Below are 21,001 nucleotides of genomic sequence, written 5' to 3' on the forward strand. Positions count from 1 at the left end.
TCCAATTCATGAGCGAACTATACGGTAAATGGAAAAGCCCTGGGGAAAACTGATGCACAGAGAGATCTGGGTGTTCAGGTCCATTGTACCCTGAAGGTGGCAACGCAGGTCGATAGAGTGGTCAAGAAGGCATACGGCATGCTTTCATTCATCGGACAGGGTATTGAGTACAAGAGTTGGCAGGTCATGTTACAGTTGTATAGGACTTTAGTTCGACCACATTTGGAATACTGCATACAGCTCTGGTCACCACATTACCAAAAGGATGTGGATGCTTTGGAGAGGATGCAGAGGAGGTTCACCAGGATGTTGCCTGGTATAGAAGGCACTAGCTATGAAGAGAGGTTGAGTAGATTATGATTATTTACATTAGAAAGATGGAGATTGAGGGGGGACCTGATTGAGGTCTACAAAATCATGAGAGGTATAGACAAGGTGGATAGCAAGAAGTTTTTTTCCCAGAGTGGGGGACTCAATTACTAGGGGTCATGATTTCAAGGTGAGGGGGGAAAAGTTTAAGGGAAATATGCATAGAAAATTCTTTACGCAGAGGGTGGTGGGTGCCTGGAACGCGTTGCCAGCGGAGGTGGTTGAGGCGGGCACGGTAGTGTCATTTAAGATGTATCTAGACAGATACATGATTGGGCAGGGAGCAGAGGGATACAGATCCTTGGAAAATAGGCAACAGGTTTAGATAGAGGATCTGGATCGGCTCAGGCTTGGTGGACCGAAGAGCCTGTTCCAGTGCTGTAATTTTCTTTGTTCTTTGTTTTTTGTTCTTAAAGCATGCCAAAAACTAAATTCTTTGCAAAGTTTTTGTGATATAAAGTCATAAGCGGTACAGCATGACCCTTCAGTCCAATTTGTCCATACTGACCAGATATTCTGAATTAATCTACCTGCATTTGCCAGCATTTAACCCATATCCCTCGAAACGCTTCCTATTTATGTACCCATCTAAATGCTTTCTAAATGTTGTCATTGTACCAGCCTCCACCACTTCCTCTGGCAGCTCATTCCATACACGCACCACCCTCTGTGTAAAAAAAATTGTCCCTTAAGTCCCTTTTTAAATCTTTCCCTTCTCACCTTAAACCTATGCCCTCTAGTTTTGGACTCTCCTACCCTGGGAAAAAGACCTTGGCTAACCACCCTATTCATGCCCCTGATGATTTTGTAAGCCTCCATAAGGTCATCCCTCAGCCTCTGACGCTCCAGGGAAAATTACCACAGCCTAGCTCAAATCCTCCAACCCTGACAATATCCTTGTAAATCTTTTCTGAACTCTTTCAATTTGAACAACATCTTTCCTTTTGCAGGGAGACCAGAATTGAATGCAGTGTTCCAAAAATGGTCTAACCAATGTTCTGTACAGATACAACATGACCTCCCAATTCTTTTCTCAGTGCACTGACCAATAAAGGCAAACATACCATTTTGGATAGATGAGGATGGAGTGAGACTGTGAATTAATAATATGAGGGATAGGTGTCTCAGTGGCCAACACCAGCCAATTCATGTGGGCCATGCTGAGATCACATAACTGCACAGGTTATCTGCAAAGAAATAACATCCAATTTGCAGTTAAGTCATAGGATCTAAAATCATTAGTTCAGCCTTTAAAGTGTTAAAATACCCATTCAATCCGGTATCACGCCAATTAGGTTGATGGGAAAGAAACCTCCCTCAAGAGAGCAATTATGCATCTGTCCTGCTTCATGTTTTGCACTGTATTTACTGAGCCACACAGACAGAGATCTGTGATTTCTACAAATGGACATGATCTGATCCAAAGCAAGAGCAGTAGTGCTGGCCTCCACACTAAGTGTCATTGTGCAAATTATCCAGAGATCATAAACTGCATTACCCACCTACCTTCCACGTAGGGTTACTGAATAATGCAGGTGTCAGCTGAAGGAAGGCTTGGGCTTGTCTGTAGTGACTCCCACCGCCCCTTAAGAAAATAACCAGCTCATGTGAAGAATCATTTGTGTGAGCAAATGGAGGATGTTCTCTAGAATTGCACCCTATTACAAGGCAAGTTAATTTTGCATGTGAAAAGGGAAGCAGTTAGGAGATGTGGTGAAATGTGGGAATGATCAGATGCGGGTACGATTTGAACAAAGTTTAAGCAATTACAGCAATTCAAACAATTTTAATGAGGAAAGCAAACAAGAGAACTGGTTGAGGTTGAGTGACTTCAGGAGGCAGATAATGCCCAGGGAGAGGAAAGCAAACGGAGCTGGGTAGCCTGGGTCCAGCTGGCAGTGATTTTGACCAAGTTTGAACAGAGCAGAGCAGCTCAAGGATAGGGCAGCTGCTCACTGACATCACTGAGGGAAACCTAGAAGGAAGCTTTGACATTTTGACTTTTTCCTTCAAGAACTATAGGTGCATTCTTATGATTACACAGAAATCTCCTTAATTATTGGAAGCTCCCCTTGACTGGTCTCCCACATACTGCCCTCTGTAAACTTGATCCAAAACTCTGCTGCCTGTTTCTGGACTCAAACCAAGCCCTGTTCCCCTAATACCACTGTGCTCCCTAGCTTACTGAAGCAGTCCATGCCCAAAGTCAGCAAGACCTGGACACTGTATCCAGGCTTTTGCAGATGAATATGTCACACAAGTACCAGGCAATGACCATCTCCAACATCTTGAGGTTCCCCATTGACCAGAAATTGAAATGGACTGTCCGTGTAAATACTGTGGCTACAAGAACTGGTCAGAACAGCCAGTAACTCTGTTCCTGACTCCACCATCAATGGGATACACATCAGGAGTATGATGGAATGCTCTGCACTCACCTGGATGAGTGCAGCTCCTACAACACTCAAGAAGCTTGGCACACCAACCACTACCTTCAACATTGGCTCCTGCTGGATCAGCAATTTGGTTTTAAAATGTCTTATCATTGTTTTCAAAACCTTCCGTGGACTGGCCCATCGCAACCTTTGCAATCTCTCACAGGCTCACGGTCATCTGAGATATCAGTGCTCATCTGGTCTGGCCTTGTGAATCCCCAGTTTTAGCCTCACACAAATAGCAATCACATTTTTCAGTTGCCTGCCCCTCAAGTTCTAACATAGCCTTCCAAAATACTTCAGCCTCTTTGTACCTCGCTAGGCAGACCACTTCTTTGACCAAGCTTTTCACTGTCTCTTCATACACTCTGCCACATTGGATAATATTTTGTTCTGTGATGCTGCTGTGAGGCACTTTGGGAGGTTGTTGTTGAAGTCAAAGGGAGCACTTAAAATAATAACTCTTCTTTGGGTTTCCTTTCTGCTTCCGATTAGGAAGTGGAGGTTCATGATTATGTTCTTAGGTTCTTATATTCTTGTTATTTTAACATAATCATTTTTGGGTACGCACTTATACACAGACAGGTCTGTGTGTACACACATGTATCTGGGTGTGAATGTGTGTGTCTCTCTGCATTTACATTCAACCAGCAAGAAGGCTGTACCACAGCATAGATTGAGGAGAAATTGGTTTGTAAGAGGTTTTCAAAATCCTATTAGTGGAACGAGCAGCACAGACTGAGGTTCCATTGCAGGCTTAGTCGTAGGTCACTGGAGAGGAAGGAGTCTGTTCAGTTAACCGTGGTAATCTTGTTTTTAACCCTGTTTGCGGTGAGTGTTCTCAGATCCCGTGATGTTTGTCTCTGTGCTAATACTAATTGAATTTTAGTTGCAGTTATTGAACAGAAGTAGATTTTCTGAGTCCTTGGGGGCCGTGGTTGTTGGATTGAAGCAGACGTGATTTTATCTCGGCTCGTAGCTGAGTGTTTAATACAGAGAGCAGAATACAAATGGGGAATAGCAAGAACTTCCACAGGGCAGAGAGGGGGTGGGCAGGTATCCAGAAATTACGGAAACAAAGTTTTAATTTCTTTTTATTTAAAAAAAATTAAACATGAAAAGGGAATTTTAATCTCCTTTTGTCACAGCTGGGTCTCTCTCGGTTTCCCTTGATAAACCATGCAGGTACATTGAAATGCCAAAGCAAGTCATACCGACAAGGGAAATGGTGATATTGCTACTAGGCTAATAATCTAGGAACCTAAACAGAGATTACTGGAGAAACTCAACAGGTCTGGCAGCATCTGTGAAGAGAAAGCAGAGTTAACGTTTCAAGTCCAGTGACCCTTCTTCAGATGCTGCCAGATCTGCTGAGTTTCTCTGGCGATTTCTGTTTCTGTTTCAGATTTCCAGCATCTGAAGATTTGGGCCCATGTTCTGAGGACAGGAGTTTGAATTCCACTGCAGCAGATTGTGAAATCTGAGATCAATAAAATTTGTAATTTAAAAAAAGGTCATCAAATTATTTTGTCATTAAAAGCCCATGTGGTTCACTGCATTCCTTGAAGGAAGGAATTCTGCCATCCTTGCCTGGTCTAGCCTACGTGTGACTCAAGACCCACAGCAATGGCCCATCAAGCCTCTCAGTTGGATCATACCGCAGTAAAGTTTGAAGGAAGGAAACCCACATTGACCTAAAAACTGGAACAGTTGTAAATACAGCCCTGTCACCCCTGCGAATCCCTGCTTATTAACATCTGGGTAGTTTTGCCAAATTGGGAGAGATATCTCACACACCAGTCAAGCAACAGCCTGACTTAATCATACCCATGGAATCATATGTTATAATTTATAAAATGCCACACTTACCAATCAGAGGTGTGTCCTGTCCCAACAGCAATGGTATCAAGGATTAAAATAGGAGTAAATGGGATTCAGGGGGATGACTGTCCACTGTTGGAGTCATATCTGACACATACGAAGATGGTTGTGGTTGTGAAAGGTCAGTCATCACAGTTACAAGGCATCTCTGCAGAAGTTCCTCAGTGTAGTTATCCTAGGCCCTGTTATCTTCAGCTGCTTCATCAATGATCTTTACTCTACCATTAAGTCAGAGGTACGGATGTTCACTGATGATTGCACAATGTTCTGTGCCATTCATGACTCCTCAGGTCCTGAAACGGTCCGTGCCCAAATGCAGCCAGACCTGGACACATTATCCAAGCTTACACTGATAAATTCCAAGTATTACATATGCCACAAAAGTATCAAACAATGATCACCTCCAGCATCCTGAGGCTTACCATTGACCAGAAACTGAACTGGACTAGCCATTTAAATACTGCGGCTAAGAGAGCAGGTCAGAGGTCAGAAATACTGCAGCAGGTAACTCACTTCCTGAATTCTCCATCAATGAGGCATGTATCAGGAGTGTGATGGAATAGTCCCCGCTTGCCTGAATAAGTGCAGCTTCAACAACACTCAAGAAGTTTGACACACATCAACTATCTTCAGCATTCATTTTCTTGACCTCTGACACATACTTGCAGCAGTATGTACAATGCACAAAAGGCACTGCAGTAACTAACCCAAGTTTTATTGCACAGCCTCTAGCATCAAGAAAGACCAGGACAGCAAATGGATAGGAATACCACCACATGCCAGCACCCCTGCAAGCCCTGACTTGGAAATATATTGCTGCTCCTTCAGTGTCTCTGAGTCAGAATTCTAGAACTCCCTAACAACATTCTGGGTGCACTTCATGGACTGCAGTTGTTTCAGAAGGCAGCTCAGCACCACCTCCAGGAAAGGTTTCCTACCCTAGCCCGCGATGTCTACATCCCATGCACAAGTTTTTTTTTATCAGAACGTGAGGAAAACCATGGCCTTACTTTGTTCGTGCTTTGCAAGCTGTTGGTGAGAGGGGTGCTGAGAGAAATATGTCATCCTGGTCCTCATGTGGCATGTATTTTTTCACTCCCTTGTCTGTTTGCAAGTTGACGGCAAGGCATTATCATCCACATGTAGTAACCGCTTTGGCTGAAAGGCCCCCTCCTGTCTCACATCCTCTGGGTCTCCACTGTGCCAATCTTTTCTCAAGCCTTGTACTGTTGTTGCCAGAATAGACAGCCTTGCCATTAATAGTGTGAATACTCAGTAATCCATGCTGTCAATGCTGAAGATTAAGACTCCTGGACAAGTTTGAGTTGGGCCCACTTACCAATTTGGATGCAAATTGCACACAAAATTATACTGATTTTCTGTATTAGTTTTACAGATCAGGTTTCTGCTTAAATTTCTTTAGAAGATCACAGATCTAAAGTATGAAATGGACTGATATGGCACTAGGGTGGCATAGTGGCTTAATGGCTAGCATTGCTGCCTCGCAGCGCCAGGGACCTGGGCTCAATTCCACCCTTGGGTGACTGTTTACAGTTTGCACATTCTCCCTGTGTCTGCGTCGGTGTCCCCTGGATGCTCCAGTTTCCTCCCACAGTCCAGACATGTGCAGGTTAGGTGGATTGGCCATGCTAAATTGCCCATTGTCTTTAGGGATGCATGGGTCAGCAATGGTTAATACAGGGTTACAGGGATAGGCTGGGGGTGCAGGATGGCCTGCTTCCACACTGTAGGAATTCTATGGTACTACTGGACAGAGTTCTGGAAGGCAATTTATTTTTCCAATAAAAAGTATTCTTTGATATATTTAAGAGTGATTGCTCGGTGCAGATTTATTAATCCAGAAGGAAAGGCATTTTTAATGCTTTTTAATTTTACCACTGTGAGGAATCCGATTCAGTATAACTGCAAAATAACTTTACAAAGCCATTCATTATTTGCTACTGTGTAGTGGTCAGCGTCTTAGGAAATTAAATAGCACTTAATATCTGAAAGCTTTTAAAATGTGTCTATTAGTCCTCAGCAGCTTAAGGAAAAATAAAAGCTGCGAAGGCCTGCATTGGGAATAGATAAGAAAATCTTGGTAATTAATTTGATCCGGATTTGATCAGTTTCTTGAGCAGAATTCATACTATTTTTTAAAAGCTCATGGGAACATGATTTTCACAGGCCACAACCTGTGCTTGAAATCACACAAACTTTGGCTCATCGGTGTTGAATTTCTCCACAAATATTTGTGAAACAGAACAGAAACTTTGCTCTGGCACGTGAACAGTGTTCATCAGGACCCAGGGTGTTGCAGGGTGGTAAAACTCCTAGGTGCCGACTTGCTTGCCTCAATAAAAGGAGTTAGCAGCAAGCTAACCTGCACACAGATGGGGCTGTCCAATGTTGGGTAATTAGACTGTGACCCTATTGGAGCAGGCGTAAAGAGTATGCAATTGATGACAATCAAATGGAAGCTCTATCTTAAAGAATTCTTAACAAGAGTCTCCAAACCATACTTATGGATCTGACTTTCTGTACCCATCAGGCAGCTGGAGGACAAGGAAAGAAACCATCTTGTGAGAAAAAGCACGAGAATGTCAATAAGACATTTGACAGCCCTAGCACTTATACAGCCAGTTGAGAGAATTCTGTTAAAGCCATTGGACCTGTAGTTTTAATGGGACAATCAGTCTATCACTTTCTTTACCTGTCTCCCTGTGTAGGGATATCCCCGACCTTCACCGAATAATCTCCAAGTCACGTGTGACAAAACAGGCACTCCCCAAATGGGGTCTCCCAGCACAGGCCCATGCCAGTTTTCTTCTTGGCATCCACCATATTAAACATGCCTGAAAGTCAATCTCAAGCCATATACTGTGCCCGTCATGGGGAGTTGATGAAAGACTCAGTGATTTATCGGCTAGAAATTACCGTGATCAGAGGTAGGCATAGTGCTCCATTAATGATTTCCTCAGTGTTTTGTGTATTGTCTTTGCTTTTTTAATCATGCCCTGTGGACTCCATTGGATAAGCATCAAAAATATAATTTGCCCTGATGAAGTGAGGGGTACTCGTGTGAGTGATTTAACAGACTGCACATTCAAACAGATTGTCAGCTTCCATTGAGTACAATCAGTTCTTTAGCTCTTTCCTGATTATCAAGGATTCAATATGGAATTAACCCAATTTTCTAGTGGGCATGAATCCAGGACAGAACTGGTCCTTCATTCAGTTCAACACTGGGCAGGGAATTGTTAGCAAGGGAGGCCTTGGAATGATTAGTTTGGGAGTTGAAAATGTCATATAGTGCACTATAGGCTGCTGTCCTGCAGTTCATGGACATTGCTTTCAGAGGAAACCTAACTTGCACGTTGAGTCTGACAACTGGATTCTTTCATGTCATTCAGAGACTAATGGGATGTCAAGAAGGAGGGGATTTTGTTAGATTCTCCCTTTTGAAAGATGGGCTAGGGGCACTTCCTCATCAGGATTCACCATGTGGACTTAACAGTATGCCACCAAAGAAGCATGGGTTAATTTTTTTTTCTGAATAATTATTAACATCCCTTGCTTTCTTTTCCTAGTTCTTTCCGGGGCGACCCTTTGTCATGAAGTTGCTTCAAATCACTAACTCCTGGCTGGAAGAGGATAACGTGGCACCAATCTCCTACAATGTTTATATTGACGTGCTAAACAACAAGAATGGGGTAAGCTGCCTGATTAATGCATTGAATTTGCAGATCGTGTCCCATTTTATGATGGTATTCTTTCTGTCTGGAGCTTGAAATCTAAGATAGTGGCTGATAAGTTCAACAGGAAATTCAAAAGAACCTTCTTTCAAGGTGTGTTAGAATGTAAACTCACCACTACAGGAAGTAGTTGAAGTGAGTAGGTAAAGTGCATTTAGAGGAAGGTAACTATATTTATATGAGGGCTGAAGGGATAAGGATATGTGAATGGAATTTGTTTCTAAGAGACAGGAGGCCACTGCCATCCCTTAGTCAGTAAACTTCCTTTTGCTCAGATCTTGAATGTACCCAGAACCAGAAGTCACAGTCTAAGGATATGGGGTAGGCCATTTAGGGCTGAGCTGAGGAGAAATTTGTTCACCCAGAGAGTGGTGAGCCCGTGGAATTCGCTGCTACAGAAAGCAGTTGATGCAAAAATATTGAATAGTTTCAAGAAGGGTATGATACAGATCTTTAGGCTTCTGGGAGAAGACAGTGGTGCCAAATCCCTTGGAATCATTTGAGAAACAATGGGATGTTGTGATGGAGGGGCTGGAACACCTGACGAATGTGCATTCCAGCTCTGTTATCTTACACAATATAAAATAGTGTCATGGAATAGTCGCCAAAAGATCAAGAGATCAAATCCCATCCGCTAATATGTAGCCAATACCAGAGAGAAATGGTCATTGAAGCTGCTAGATTATCAAAACCTCAACAGGCCTGAGTAATGTCCCTCAGGGACATTCTGTCATGCTTACGTCCAGTGAAATAGTCTGGGCCACTGAAACAACCATGTTTCAAATGGAAAGTCTTCCCATCGTCGCCAACATCTGGAAAACAAGTAACTAGAGGTCATCATTGTAGTGGAAACACTACATAGTAATACAGCATTGCATGGCTGAATAACATATTCCAGAAGCCTGGACTCAATCCAGAGAATTTGAATTCACACTTTTTTTTAAATCCAGCAATAAAAAGCTTGCTGGCAATAAAGATTGGAAGATTTTGGATTGCAATAGTCTTTTAGGATTCGAATCCTGCTTTCCTTACCCTGCCTGGCTTCTGTGTGACTCCAGTCCCGCAACAATTCTAAATACCCCTTGAATGACCTTCAAGACATTCAACTGTATCAATCCCGCTGTGAAATTTTGTTGCAACAGCAGCTCAGAAAAGCAGACTAGCAGCACCATTTGGGGAGCTAAGGGTTATCAATAAATGCCAGCCCTTCAGCAATATCCACATCAGGATGGCACAAAGGCTAGCACTCCTGCCCCAAGCACTAGCAACCTGGGTTCGATTCTACCCTTGGTCAACTATCTGTGTGGAGTTTGCATGTTCTCCCCATGTCTGCATGGATTTCCTCCGATATGCAGGTTAGGTGGATTGGCCATGCTAAATTGCCCTGTAGCATTCAGAGATGTGTAGGTGCGATAGCCTTGGGAAATGCAGTGTTGGGTAGGATGCTGTTCAGAGGGTCAGTGTGCTTTTGATGGGTTGAATGGCCTGCATCCACACTGTAGGTGTACTCTGATCTGGAGAACCATACATATTTAGCTCCTCATGAATCTTCTACAATTAATTTCTAACAGAGCTGCTTTCTTTGGCATTGCTATTACTGGGTAAGCTGTCAGCCAGGGGCGAGCAATTGTTTGGGGAGAAGAGCTGCTCTAAAAATGATTTTGGCGAACTGTTGAGAGCTGTCATAAAATTCATAAAATGAATTGTGTTAGCAACAGCTGCAATTCTCTAATTTGCTATGGCATTTGTTGTACTGAAAACTGTTCCTAGTTAAGTTAGTTAATTGGATTTGATTAGCCAAAACAGACCCTACATCTAAATTATAACAGTATCTTAAACTTAGATTATTTAGATTGCATTTAAACTTAGATTATTGTACTAATGCTTTTTAAGGAAACAGAATTGTTCAGTGAGGGAGGGTTGGAGCTGAGCAAGGGAGGCAGAGGGCATGACGTAGAGCATGATGTGAGGTTAAATGACAGGGAGCATTGGCCTTCTCTCAGCCTTTGTCACTGGCCTCAAAGATTCATCCAACAGGTCATCTCCATCCTTAGAAAATGCCGGGGGATTGAAAATGGCCTCAGTAGCTGTTAGCTGCAGCCATTTGTGCCTTGGCACTCAGGTCTGCAAAACTTGTCAAGCAATTCCAGTAGGGTTTAGGACCCACGGTTTGGGATGGCCTGTGTAATGCTTCTCCATAGCAGAGCTCATACAAAGCATGTCTATTCATGCCTATATTTAATACATACAGCAGTGAAAAAAAAATGTCCTCCATGATGCGGAATGAACTTGAGCGTGGACTAATTGTGTAGTACAGCAGGTTTGAGGGGCTGAATGGCCTGTAGCTACACCTAATGATCCCGTTTTTATTCTGTGCTGTACAATTTTAAAAGTGCTTGAAAGCATTTCTATGTAGGAAGTGCACCAAACGTGTTATTGGTCTCAACATCTGATTTCTAATTTGTTTCTTCCCTTCTCGTAGACAACTGGGGCCCTGTTGCCAGACAGACTGAACTGGGTAGGTTGCCAGGGCAGCAGGCCTCACTTCCGAGGTTACCCGTGCTCCATGTGGACACTGTTTCACCTCTTGACAGTGCAGGCTGCAAAATACGATAAATCAATGGCTCACAGGCGAGAGAGTAAGACTTTATCTTTCAATTTTCTTCTAAACATTGTCCATTTCCCTATCTTAGAGGAAAGGTAATTGAATGACTAGTTGACCTTGGTCTTGTCACTTGCGTCAATCCTCTAGATTGGCTGAAAGAAAATAGGCTTTTATTCTTAGGATTTGTCTGGGGAGCCCTGTAGAACCCATCATTTATGAAGGATATTTATTTTCCAAATCCTCAGTTGTTCCCTCAAGGCCTCTCTCAACACTCACCCAACTCCAAACTCCTCATCGCTCGCCCAAAATCCCTCCAGAAATCGCCAAGCCCCTCCCATGCACAGATACTTTGCCCACACTTCATCCTGTCCATCCATGATCACCATCCCCCTCCACTCAGTCTCACAAATCCACATCCTGGATTTTAATGATTGACAACAGTTCCATCCAGCGGGACATGTCTGCCTGATAAAAGCCACCTCCCCTTCCACAGGTAGCAGTTCATGCAGTGTCTTCTGCTCCTAACTGTTTGTGTTTGAAGTTGGCACGGGCAATGGAAGGCAAAATGGTTACCCAGGATGATTGTTCTGCCTGTTCCCAGGAGCAAGCCACCCTCAAGATGCGGGCAACCATCTGTAATATTGCTTGACTGACCCTTGGGTGAAATGAGTGAGATTGAGTGAGAATGCGAGATGCTCCCCACCTGGGGCATTTATCAGGAATCGCGAAGACTTCTCTAACAACCAGAATCTCTGTGTTCCTTGCATTTTAGCTGTCACCAGCTCTGGAGTGAATCAACATTGACCCTTAGCAGATTATTGCCCCTGACTGAAAACTGCACAACAGTCGCATTCATTAATGGCATTAGGAAGAGGACAATGGGAAGGGGAAGGGGCAGCCTTAGATATTTGACACTCAGAGGTCCAACTTAATGAACAGACCACTTCTGCAGGAGCTAGGGACAGATGCTCGATTCATGGTGGTCTTAGTGAGGCTTTTGATAATCCATCAATTGTCCAGTGTCCTGATTTGGAAGCATTTAAATTTCATACCCAACAACAGATGAACACTTTAACTGTAAGAGAGTAATGTCTAATTCAGATGTGGGCAACACTTAACAAGGCCACATTTATTGACAAGCCCATGCTGGAGAAAGAGCCAGTGGCTCCACTAACCGAGCCTGTACATTCCTTCTGGATCACGTTGCTGCAATTCCAGGGATTCGACCCAGTATCGCTGGAGGAGTCCAGTCAGGATGGTGTGCGATATTGGATTGGAACCTGGAGCTGACAGCTCGCTCATAGCATTGTGCCTTCTCTGGGGCCAGGGAAGTGGGTGGTTTTCACAGAAGGCTTGACCTAGAGCATCCCTCAGTGCATCATTTGCTACCCTTGTTTCGCAGTCGTTGCTCACGTTTAGAGAGCTCCCGATTGCACTGACTCAGGACAGCACCGGGAACGTTGGAGTTGAGTTCAGCACCCCGAGATAGCAGGGGTGAGAATTCACCAACGACTGGCTCCCCTGTGACGGCTGTCGGTAATGTGTGTGGGTGTTGGCGGGGCTAGAGTGGGTTTGATTTTGAGCTGCACTTACCCACTCCCAGAGTTAGCCTGCCACCATTGCATGTCTAAACTAGCACATGGATAGGGAACCCCAGTGGAGGAGCATATTGACTGTCGGCACAGAACAGTTGCGGGGCAGGGGCGGGGATGAGCACACCTTGCTGGGCCTTTAGACTGAATGCTTTTTTTTTTCCTTCTTCCTCCCTTTCTCCCTCAGCTACACAGGCCGACGTCCTGGAGGTGCTGTACGCCATGAGACAGTATGTCAAACACTTCTTTGCCTGTGGGTATTGTGCCAAACATTTCGAAGCCATGGCACAGGAGTCCATGAACAAGGTCAGCAGCTTTGATGAGGCTATCTTGTGGCTGTGGTCTCGGCACAATCAGGTGAACAACAGGCTGGCAGGTAAGAGAAAACCACTGGACCATGGACAGTGGGGTAGGGAGATGGGGGGCTGGTTTACAGAGGCCATGCAGGGAGAAACCTGTTAGCGCACCTTAAAACAGTGCCCTGCCTGAGTGACCCCATTCCCCGTCTGTGATAAGGTGATACTCTAGAATTGGAAAGGCCCGCATTTATTGCGAATCTTCAGGCAGGAAGCCTTACCGCCTCAGCATGTCCCAAACGCTTTAAAACTGAGCGAAATGCTTTTGAAGCACAGTCACTGCTATCATTTTGGAAGAACGCCAGCCAGTTGCCCCACAGCCAGGTCCCGCAACTCGGCAAATTTGTTGCCGGCTGATGTGAGTTGAGACATGAAATGCCGGCCGTGACACTGCGAACTCCCCTGCTCTTCCTCAGACTCATGTCACATTTACCTGAGAGGGTGGAAAGAGCCTCCATATCACCTCCCATCTGAAAGAAGGCCCCTCTGACGTGCAGCACTTTCTCAGGACTGCACGCTGTTCCTGACGAAATTTTGTGCTCAAGCTTCCATCCAGAGCTTCTCATTTCGAGGCGAGAATGCTGACACAGCAGAAGCAGTACTTTGGTGGGAAGCAACCAATTTAAATGAATTCAATTGACATGAAAAGAATTGATACGATTGGGCAGCACCAAGAGCTGCCGATTCCGCTCGTATCCGAGGAAGGATTGGCTGGAACAGATGGACTTAACGGAGGCTTTATTATTTGGCCAACTCTACTGCATTGTACTGATTTGCACTGTGGCCAGAGTCTGCACACAATGCTGTCAGGTCGGACAATGCTGGGAGAGTTAATAACCCAATACACAGTGCTGTCAGGTTAAACAGTGCTGGGAATGTTACTGTCCCTATACACAGTGCTATCAGGTTAGACAGTGCTGGGAGAGTTAATAACCCAGTACACAGTGCTGGCAGGTTAAACAGTGCTGGGAGAGTTATTGCCCCTATACACAGTGCTGAGAGTATTAATAACCCACTACACAATGCCGTCAGGTTAGACAGTGCTGAGAGTGTTAATAACCTAGTTCACAGTGCTGTCAGGTTGGACAATGCAGGGAGAATTAATAACCCAGTACACAGTGCTGTCAGGTTAGACAGTGCTGGGAATGTTACTGTCCCTATACACAGTGCTATCAGGTTAAACAGTGCTGGGAGAGTTAATAACCCGTTAGACAGTGCTGGGCGAGTTAATAACCCAGTACACAGTGCTGTCAGGTTAGACCGTGCTGGAAGTGTTAATAACCCAGTACACAGTGCTGTCAGGTTAGACAGTGCTCGAAGTGTTAATAACCCAGTACACAGTGCTGTCAGGTTAGACAGTGCTGGAAGTGTTAATAACCCAGTACACAGTGCTGTCAGGTTAGACAGTGCTGGAAGTGTTAATAACCCAGTACACAGTGTTGTCAGGTTAGACGGTGCCTGGAGAGTTACTGTCCCTTTACACAGTGCTGTCAGGTTAAACAGTGCTGGGAGAGTTAATAACCCGTTAGACAGTGCTGGGCGAGTTAATAACCCAGTACGCAGTGCTATCAGGTTAGACAGTGCTGGGAATGTTACTGTCCCTGTACACAGTGCTGGCAGGTTAGACAGTGCTGGGCGAGTTAATAACCCAGTACACAGTGCTGGCAGGTTAAACAGTGCCTGGAGTGTTAATGTCCCTATACACAGTGCTGTCAGGTTAGATAGTGCTGGGATTATTACTGCCAATTACAGAACTGCAAGTCTTTGTGTTCTGTGGTAGAACAGTTTGATTTTGCTGTAACGTTGAGGGGTTAATGCTGCTGACCAGTCTTTGGAAAGATCTGGATTGGAAGAGGCTGATTTGAGTTTTCTTGAAATATATAAGGTTGGTGAGGCAGCGGGCTCAAGAGTCAGCACCCAGGCTCCTACTTGGCTCCTGCAGTCTCCTTCAGTCCTGTGTTTGGAGAGAGGCAGGAGGCACTTCTGTACGTAGCACGTGGGACATGGCTTCTCCCTGGGGGACAGTATTTGAACTGTGCTGCTTAGTCCAATCCTTCAGGGTCAATGAAGCATGAAATCCTACCACTTGTAAAGTGTCAGTGCAATTAATTTGACCCCCTCCCCAACTCCACAAAACATACAAATGACAGTTGGGATCTTTGAGAGGTTTATTGGCCAATGTAGTCTCCAGAGGGAGTTGCTCTCAATCCTTTGATTTCAGAAACTAAACAGAGAGCAGATTACACCCTGAATTTAACAGTTTACATAGAGTTTACGTAAAACTATTCCACTTGGTTGACAGGGCTGTAATTCGATTCTTTTGCCCAAAGAAAACTGAGGATCTGAAAGAGCTCTCCAGTTGTCATTGATGAGCCATTCCAGTAAACAAATATGTGTTTATTTCTATCGCAGCCTCTTTGTACACAACTTGGAGTGGGTTCAGCAGAATGACTTTGAACTCCAAAGGCTAAATTATCAGGGGAACAATGCACAAACCAGCATTATATTTCTGGGAATTCACGAAATTGAAGAGAAATTGAATAGAATTGTTTAAGATATTAAGGGGAGCACAAAGATTACATGGAGCGAAAGTATTTTTCTGCTTCTTAAGGATTATGTCCCACAGTCTAAATACTAGAGCCAGATGATTCAGGAGTGAAACTTGGGAACAATTCAATTAAAAGATTGGAAATGATTGAAACTATCTTCTGCCAATGACAGTTGTTGCTTGATCAGTTATAAATTTTGAATCTGAGATTAGCAGAATTATGCTAGCCAATGGTGTAAAGGGTAGAGGGCATAGCCTTGTGTGTGTGTGTGTGTGTGTGTTTGGGGGCGGGGAGGGGGTGTGTGGGGTGGGGGGGTCTGGGGTGGAGTGGGAGTTAGGTCACAGGTTAGCATGATCACAGTGGAGGGAAGAACCAAGTTGACATGGGTAAGTTCCTGTTCCTGTGTCTCTGTAGGTATGCTGACCTGTCCAATCTTCAATAAACTGGTCATGTTTATATCACATGCTCTCCATTTGCCAGCAGTAGTCGTTCACTCGAGTCTTGCATGTCTAGTTTCAACTGGAGATCAGATTGAATGCAGTCTATAACTGTCAGCCTCCCCCCCACCCCTACCAGATCCCTCACACACAGTGTCACTCAAGGTGAAGAGAACATGACAAAAAAATAGGCACTCTTGGAGAGACTAGACATCTTGCATTGCTGAGGAGAAAATGCAGCTGATTCGAAGTAAAAACCAAAAAATCTGTAGATGCTGTAAATCAGGAACAAAAGCAGAAATTGTTGGAAAAGCTCAGCAGGTCTAGCAGCATCTGAAGAGAAATCAGAATTAACATTTCGGGTCAAGTCGCCATTCCTCATACAGTAATTCAGACTAGGTGATGCAGAGACCCAGGTTAATAGGGAATCGATGGACTAGTAGTTTTATCACGAGAGAATTAAATCCAGGAACCCTGGTAATGTTCTGGACACCTGGGTTTGAATCCTGCCAGAGCAGATGGTGAAATTTAAATTCAATAAATATCTGGAATTATAAGTCTAATGATGACCATGAAGCTGTTGTTGGTTGTCAGAAAAACCCATCTGGTTCACTAATGTCCTTTAGGGAAAGAAACTGCCATCCGTACCCGGTCTGGCCTACACATGACTCCAGACCCACAGCGATGTGGATGACCTTTAACTATCTTCTGGGCAACTATAGATAGGCAATAAACGATGCCCATTTCCATGAAGTGATAAAAAAATTTCTCCAGGGACATGGGGGGTCAAATCCCACTGAGATAGCTGATGAAATTGGAATTCAAAGGAATGAATTTTAAAAAAAAAATCTGAAATTGAGAATTCAAATTGTAACCAAGAGAGCTATCCAGTTCATTAATGTCCTTTTAGGGAAGGAAATCTACTGTCCTTACCTGCTGTAACTGTACGTGGCTCCAGACTCTCAGCAATTTGCTCAACTCTGTAATGTAAGAGTGAGCCACTTTGTCCAAGGGCAGTTAGGGATGGGCAACAAATGTTGGCCTTGCCACATCCCTTGAAAGATTAAAGAAAAGTCATGTAAAAGGTATGGGTGAGAGGAACCACTTGGGCCTCTGACTCTTAATATATTGTCATTACAATGAATCAACACTTTCTTGCTGATCCCTGGAGCTAATACTCTTACACTACAGTATGTCTTTGTCAGATATTTTAAGGCTTCAGAAGTTTTAGCAGGTAAATTTAGTAAGTCAGAGATCTAGACAGAAATTTGTTGCTCTTCTCCAGCTCTTTTAGGAGGCAGCTCGTGTTGGGATCGAAAGTGACTGACCTCTTTCATTATGTCTTCAGTTAGTGTCCGAGCAAGAGAATAAGTCAAGTGCAGCAGAACTTAATTAAATATTCCCAGTGTTCTCTTATTTTCCAAGGATACTTAACGTGTCCAATCTTGTTTGCAAAATGTTTACAAAGTAAAGTTTCTTGGTGAGAGGCTGTTGCCGGTGCCATGTATCTAGTCATTGGGTGGGTGCTGCCACACATTAGCTACCCTTGTCCCCTGTGATTTTCGGTCAAAACTATTTCCTCTGGTAAGGTAGTCCACAGCAAGGGGGCCTAATCTTCACATTAGGGCTAGGCCCTTTCAGGGGTACTGTTTTGAAGCACTACGTCACACAATGGCATATCAAACCCTGTCTCCTCCCAAAACGTCCGGGCATTGGAAGCGAGGGGCAATAGGAAATTTCAAAATGAGGGTTGACAGTTTAGTTTTATTTAGCTGCTACGAAAGGGTCTTCGTGATGTGGAAATGGAGCAGACGTGACCAAATGGAATGACGGAAAAGGATGAATGATCGACTCCTGTTCCTGTGCTGCCAAGAGGGATGGAAGCAGAATGGAGCTGCTCCTCTTCAGCAGTAAAACACAATGCACCTCTACCTGGCCACCAGCAGCTCAGATGAGTTCTTAGGTTTAGTGTGTGTGGGACAGGACTTCAAGACAAGAGTGGACGTCACTATAATTGAATGATGGCAGAAGCCTGGACAATGAATCCCTTTCACCCCTTAACCCCACAGAGGATGGGGCTATGTGAAGACCTCAAGACAGTGAAACAGCCCACAGAGGACCAAATCATGTTGAATACTATAAGGCTTTAGAGTGCCTACGGGAGAATTTCCTCCACCCCTCACCTCTTCAGAAAGATTAGAACCACCCACCATCCTCACTCACCGACTCTACTTCACCCAAGTGACTACCCTTAATATGTTCATGTTAAGATAGTCACCAGGAAATGCATTTGAGAACTCAGAAGTAGTCCTTTCATCTGGAAATAAGGAGAAAACAGACCTTAGTACCTCAGGGAGTGGTTCAGGCAAATGGTTTGGGTGCACTTAAGGGGAGGTTAGCCAAGCATGCGGAACAAGGGAATAGTGTTTACAGTGGTAGATTTAGCTGAGAAAAGATGGAAGGAGGCTGAAGTGGAGCAAAAATATTGGTACAGACTGATTCAAGCTGAATGGTCTATTTCTGTGCCATATATCCTGCATAATGTTATGTAATCCACTATATGGTCAGACTGCAATTAGGGTACAGGCTGTTTGATAGTACAGCAAAGCTTAGTGTTGACCAAATCCCAACACACACTCATGGAAACAGACCAATATCTAATCACTTTGTTTTCTGCGTTATGAGGTCAGGAGTTTCAGAGAAGTTTTGAACTGAGGCCCAGACCCTTACTTCACTGATGATGGTAACTTAATGCTTACATAAATCAACACTCCCAACAGTTTCCCAGTGGTTGTGTTAAGTTAAAATGACTCCCTCCTATCTGCTTCTCATCACAAAGCCCTGTTTAACAATGCACTCGTCCCAAGGACACTTCGTTTCATGGCCCTGCCAGGGACAAAGAGGTCATGCCCTTGTAAAGGAAGCAACTGCCAACAAAGATCGTGAACTTTAGTTTGAAAGTGACCTGTCACTGCAGCTGATGAGCTAAATGCGTTGGCTTGTTAGTCAGGAAAGACCCACAAGCCATCACATTTGCATTGATTATCCAAATGCATCAGTGGGACTCACGGTCTCCTGGCTTTCAGATTCTACCCTGCCTTCAGCAATTCCAGAGAGTACAACAGTTGGGGCAGGTTGGCTGTGTCAATCTCTCATCCCTGTTAAATGCAAAAGACTCGAGTTCCTGAAAGGATTAGTTTGGCCAGGGACCGAGGGAGTGATACAAGGCTTCAGTGTCGTGAAGGGTGTATTAGGCTCTGGAGAGAAGGGAGCAGCTGTACCTTCGTCCCTTTATAAAAAGGGTGCTGTATTGAACAGTCTGGGGTGGGAGGGAACAGACATTATGTGTGGCAGTAAATGGAACAGGACCGTTTATCAAGAGGGAGGATATAGTGGAAATATGGGTCCCACAGGGTAATGGATTTATTCATGAGCATTAGAAAAATTCACAAGGAAGTTACGATGAACAAAATGGGAACTGTTTTGTTTTAAGAGGGATTTTTGACACCTCTTGAGGGCCACTATAAATTTTCCATTTGTTTTCATTCCTGTTGTGCAGCACACACCTATACACAAACAGTATTTTACAGTAACTCAACAGTCAATACAAGCTTTCCTTTTATAGATGTTTAAGAAACAAGCAGTGAAACCTGAAAGGGTTTTCGTTTTTGTGAGCTGGAACTCTCGAATATCATTGTTTCTTCCTAGGTGCTGCGGATAGTTCGCAGACATTAAAGTTTACAAAGACATTGTCATGAAAAGTTACAGTTATATACCAACTTTGAGTTCCACTGAATGTCCTATGGCATTTTACAACCATTGAAGTACTTTCAAAGCATAGCCACTGTTGTAATATAAGGAAACAATGTAACCAATTTCTGTGCAAAAACTCCTACCAGCACCAATGAGATAAATACAGGATCATCTATTTTAGTAATACTGATAAAAGGATAAATGGTTCACCAAGGCATCAGATAAGGCTCTCTGCTTCCTTTGAAATGCAGCCATTGACTTGTCCGCCCTCTAGCCAATGTCATATCCAAACAACCATATGTCAGACAGTGCTTTTTCTACTTACTACTGCACTAGAGTTTCTGATGGAACTACAATGGATTACAAAGCAAGTACCATGTCATGCCAACTGAGAGGCACCCTAACTGTCTGGGTGCTGCCAAGCCAAGAGATGTTGAACTGTACTGCGTGTCCATGGGAGATGAAAGTGGGTTAGAAATCATGTCAGTTTCCAAGGTTTGATTAGATCTGGGGAGAAAGGATAAAGAGATGTGAAAACAGTGTAAGTAGTTGGGGTTAGGAATATCAATCTCTGTGTTATAACATTTTTTAGTGTCTACATCTAGCATCTGCTGCTCAACATTAGAAGTTTTTGCTGACAAGTATTACTGATGGATACACTGTTCTGTTAAATGCTGAAAGCTGAGGAGGATGTTATTCAGTAATGAAAAACCACAGGGTCTTTTATTGAAAGTTCAAAGTTTTAAGCAGCAGATGGCTTTAAATGCAAAAGTATCAAGAGGCCTGTGTGATCAGAAGGTCTTACTATCCAAGCTGTTAACCCATTAATGAAGTGCCCAGTCAATCTGCCTTTTTAGCAGTAGAGCTTTTAACTGTTCAGCCATCCATCAAAGACCGCAGAGCAGTTGAGCTCCAAAGTCTCAACAGACTCACTATCCCCGAGTCCATCACTCCTGCTTGTTATCTGGCAGAGTCCCAAGTGCCACATTATAGTGAGAGTCAGCTGTCACTATGTTGTCTATTCTTGTCTCTCTTTCTTTGTCATCAGATGTTATGGTAATTGAAATACATTGACTAACAAGCGGGTCGGTAAATTCCTAAAAGATTTAACCTGGGAACAGTGGTAGACTTCACTCCAGCAAGTAACTCAGATGCTTGGTATCACAAAAGGGCACAATATGGTGGCACTGTGGTATACTGGTTCTGATGAGGAATCCATGAACCAGCCCTGGAAGACATTGTGATATTGGCGACACAGTATTGAGCCTG

At 43.9% G+C, this 21,001-nt stretch overlaps 1 protein-coding gene across 1 annotated transcript in view; it reads left to right on the top strand.

Moving 5' to 3' along the window:
* lhx4 (LIM homeobox 4) overlaps positions 1-21,001 on the top strand; it is a 200,231-nt gene that overhangs the window by 35,114 nt on the left and 144,116 nt on the right. Inside the window, exons 6-7 of the mRNA XM_048602136.1 lie at positions 8,276-8,398; positions 10,923-11,063. Of these exons, the coding sequence (XP_048458093.1) occupies positions 8,276-8,398; positions 10,923-11,063 (264 nt within the window). The remainder of the gene's footprint in view (positions 1-8,275; positions 8,399-10,922; positions 11,064-21,001) is intronic.

Source organism: Rhincodon typus, chromosome 10 (genome assembly GCF_021869965.1).
Source record: "Rhincodon typus isolate 14 chromosome 10, sRhiTyp1.1, whole genome shotgun sequence".
Classification (NCBI taxonomy): Eukaryota; Metazoa; Chordata; class Chondrichthyes; order Orectolobiformes; family Rhincodontidae; genus Rhincodon; species Rhincodon typus.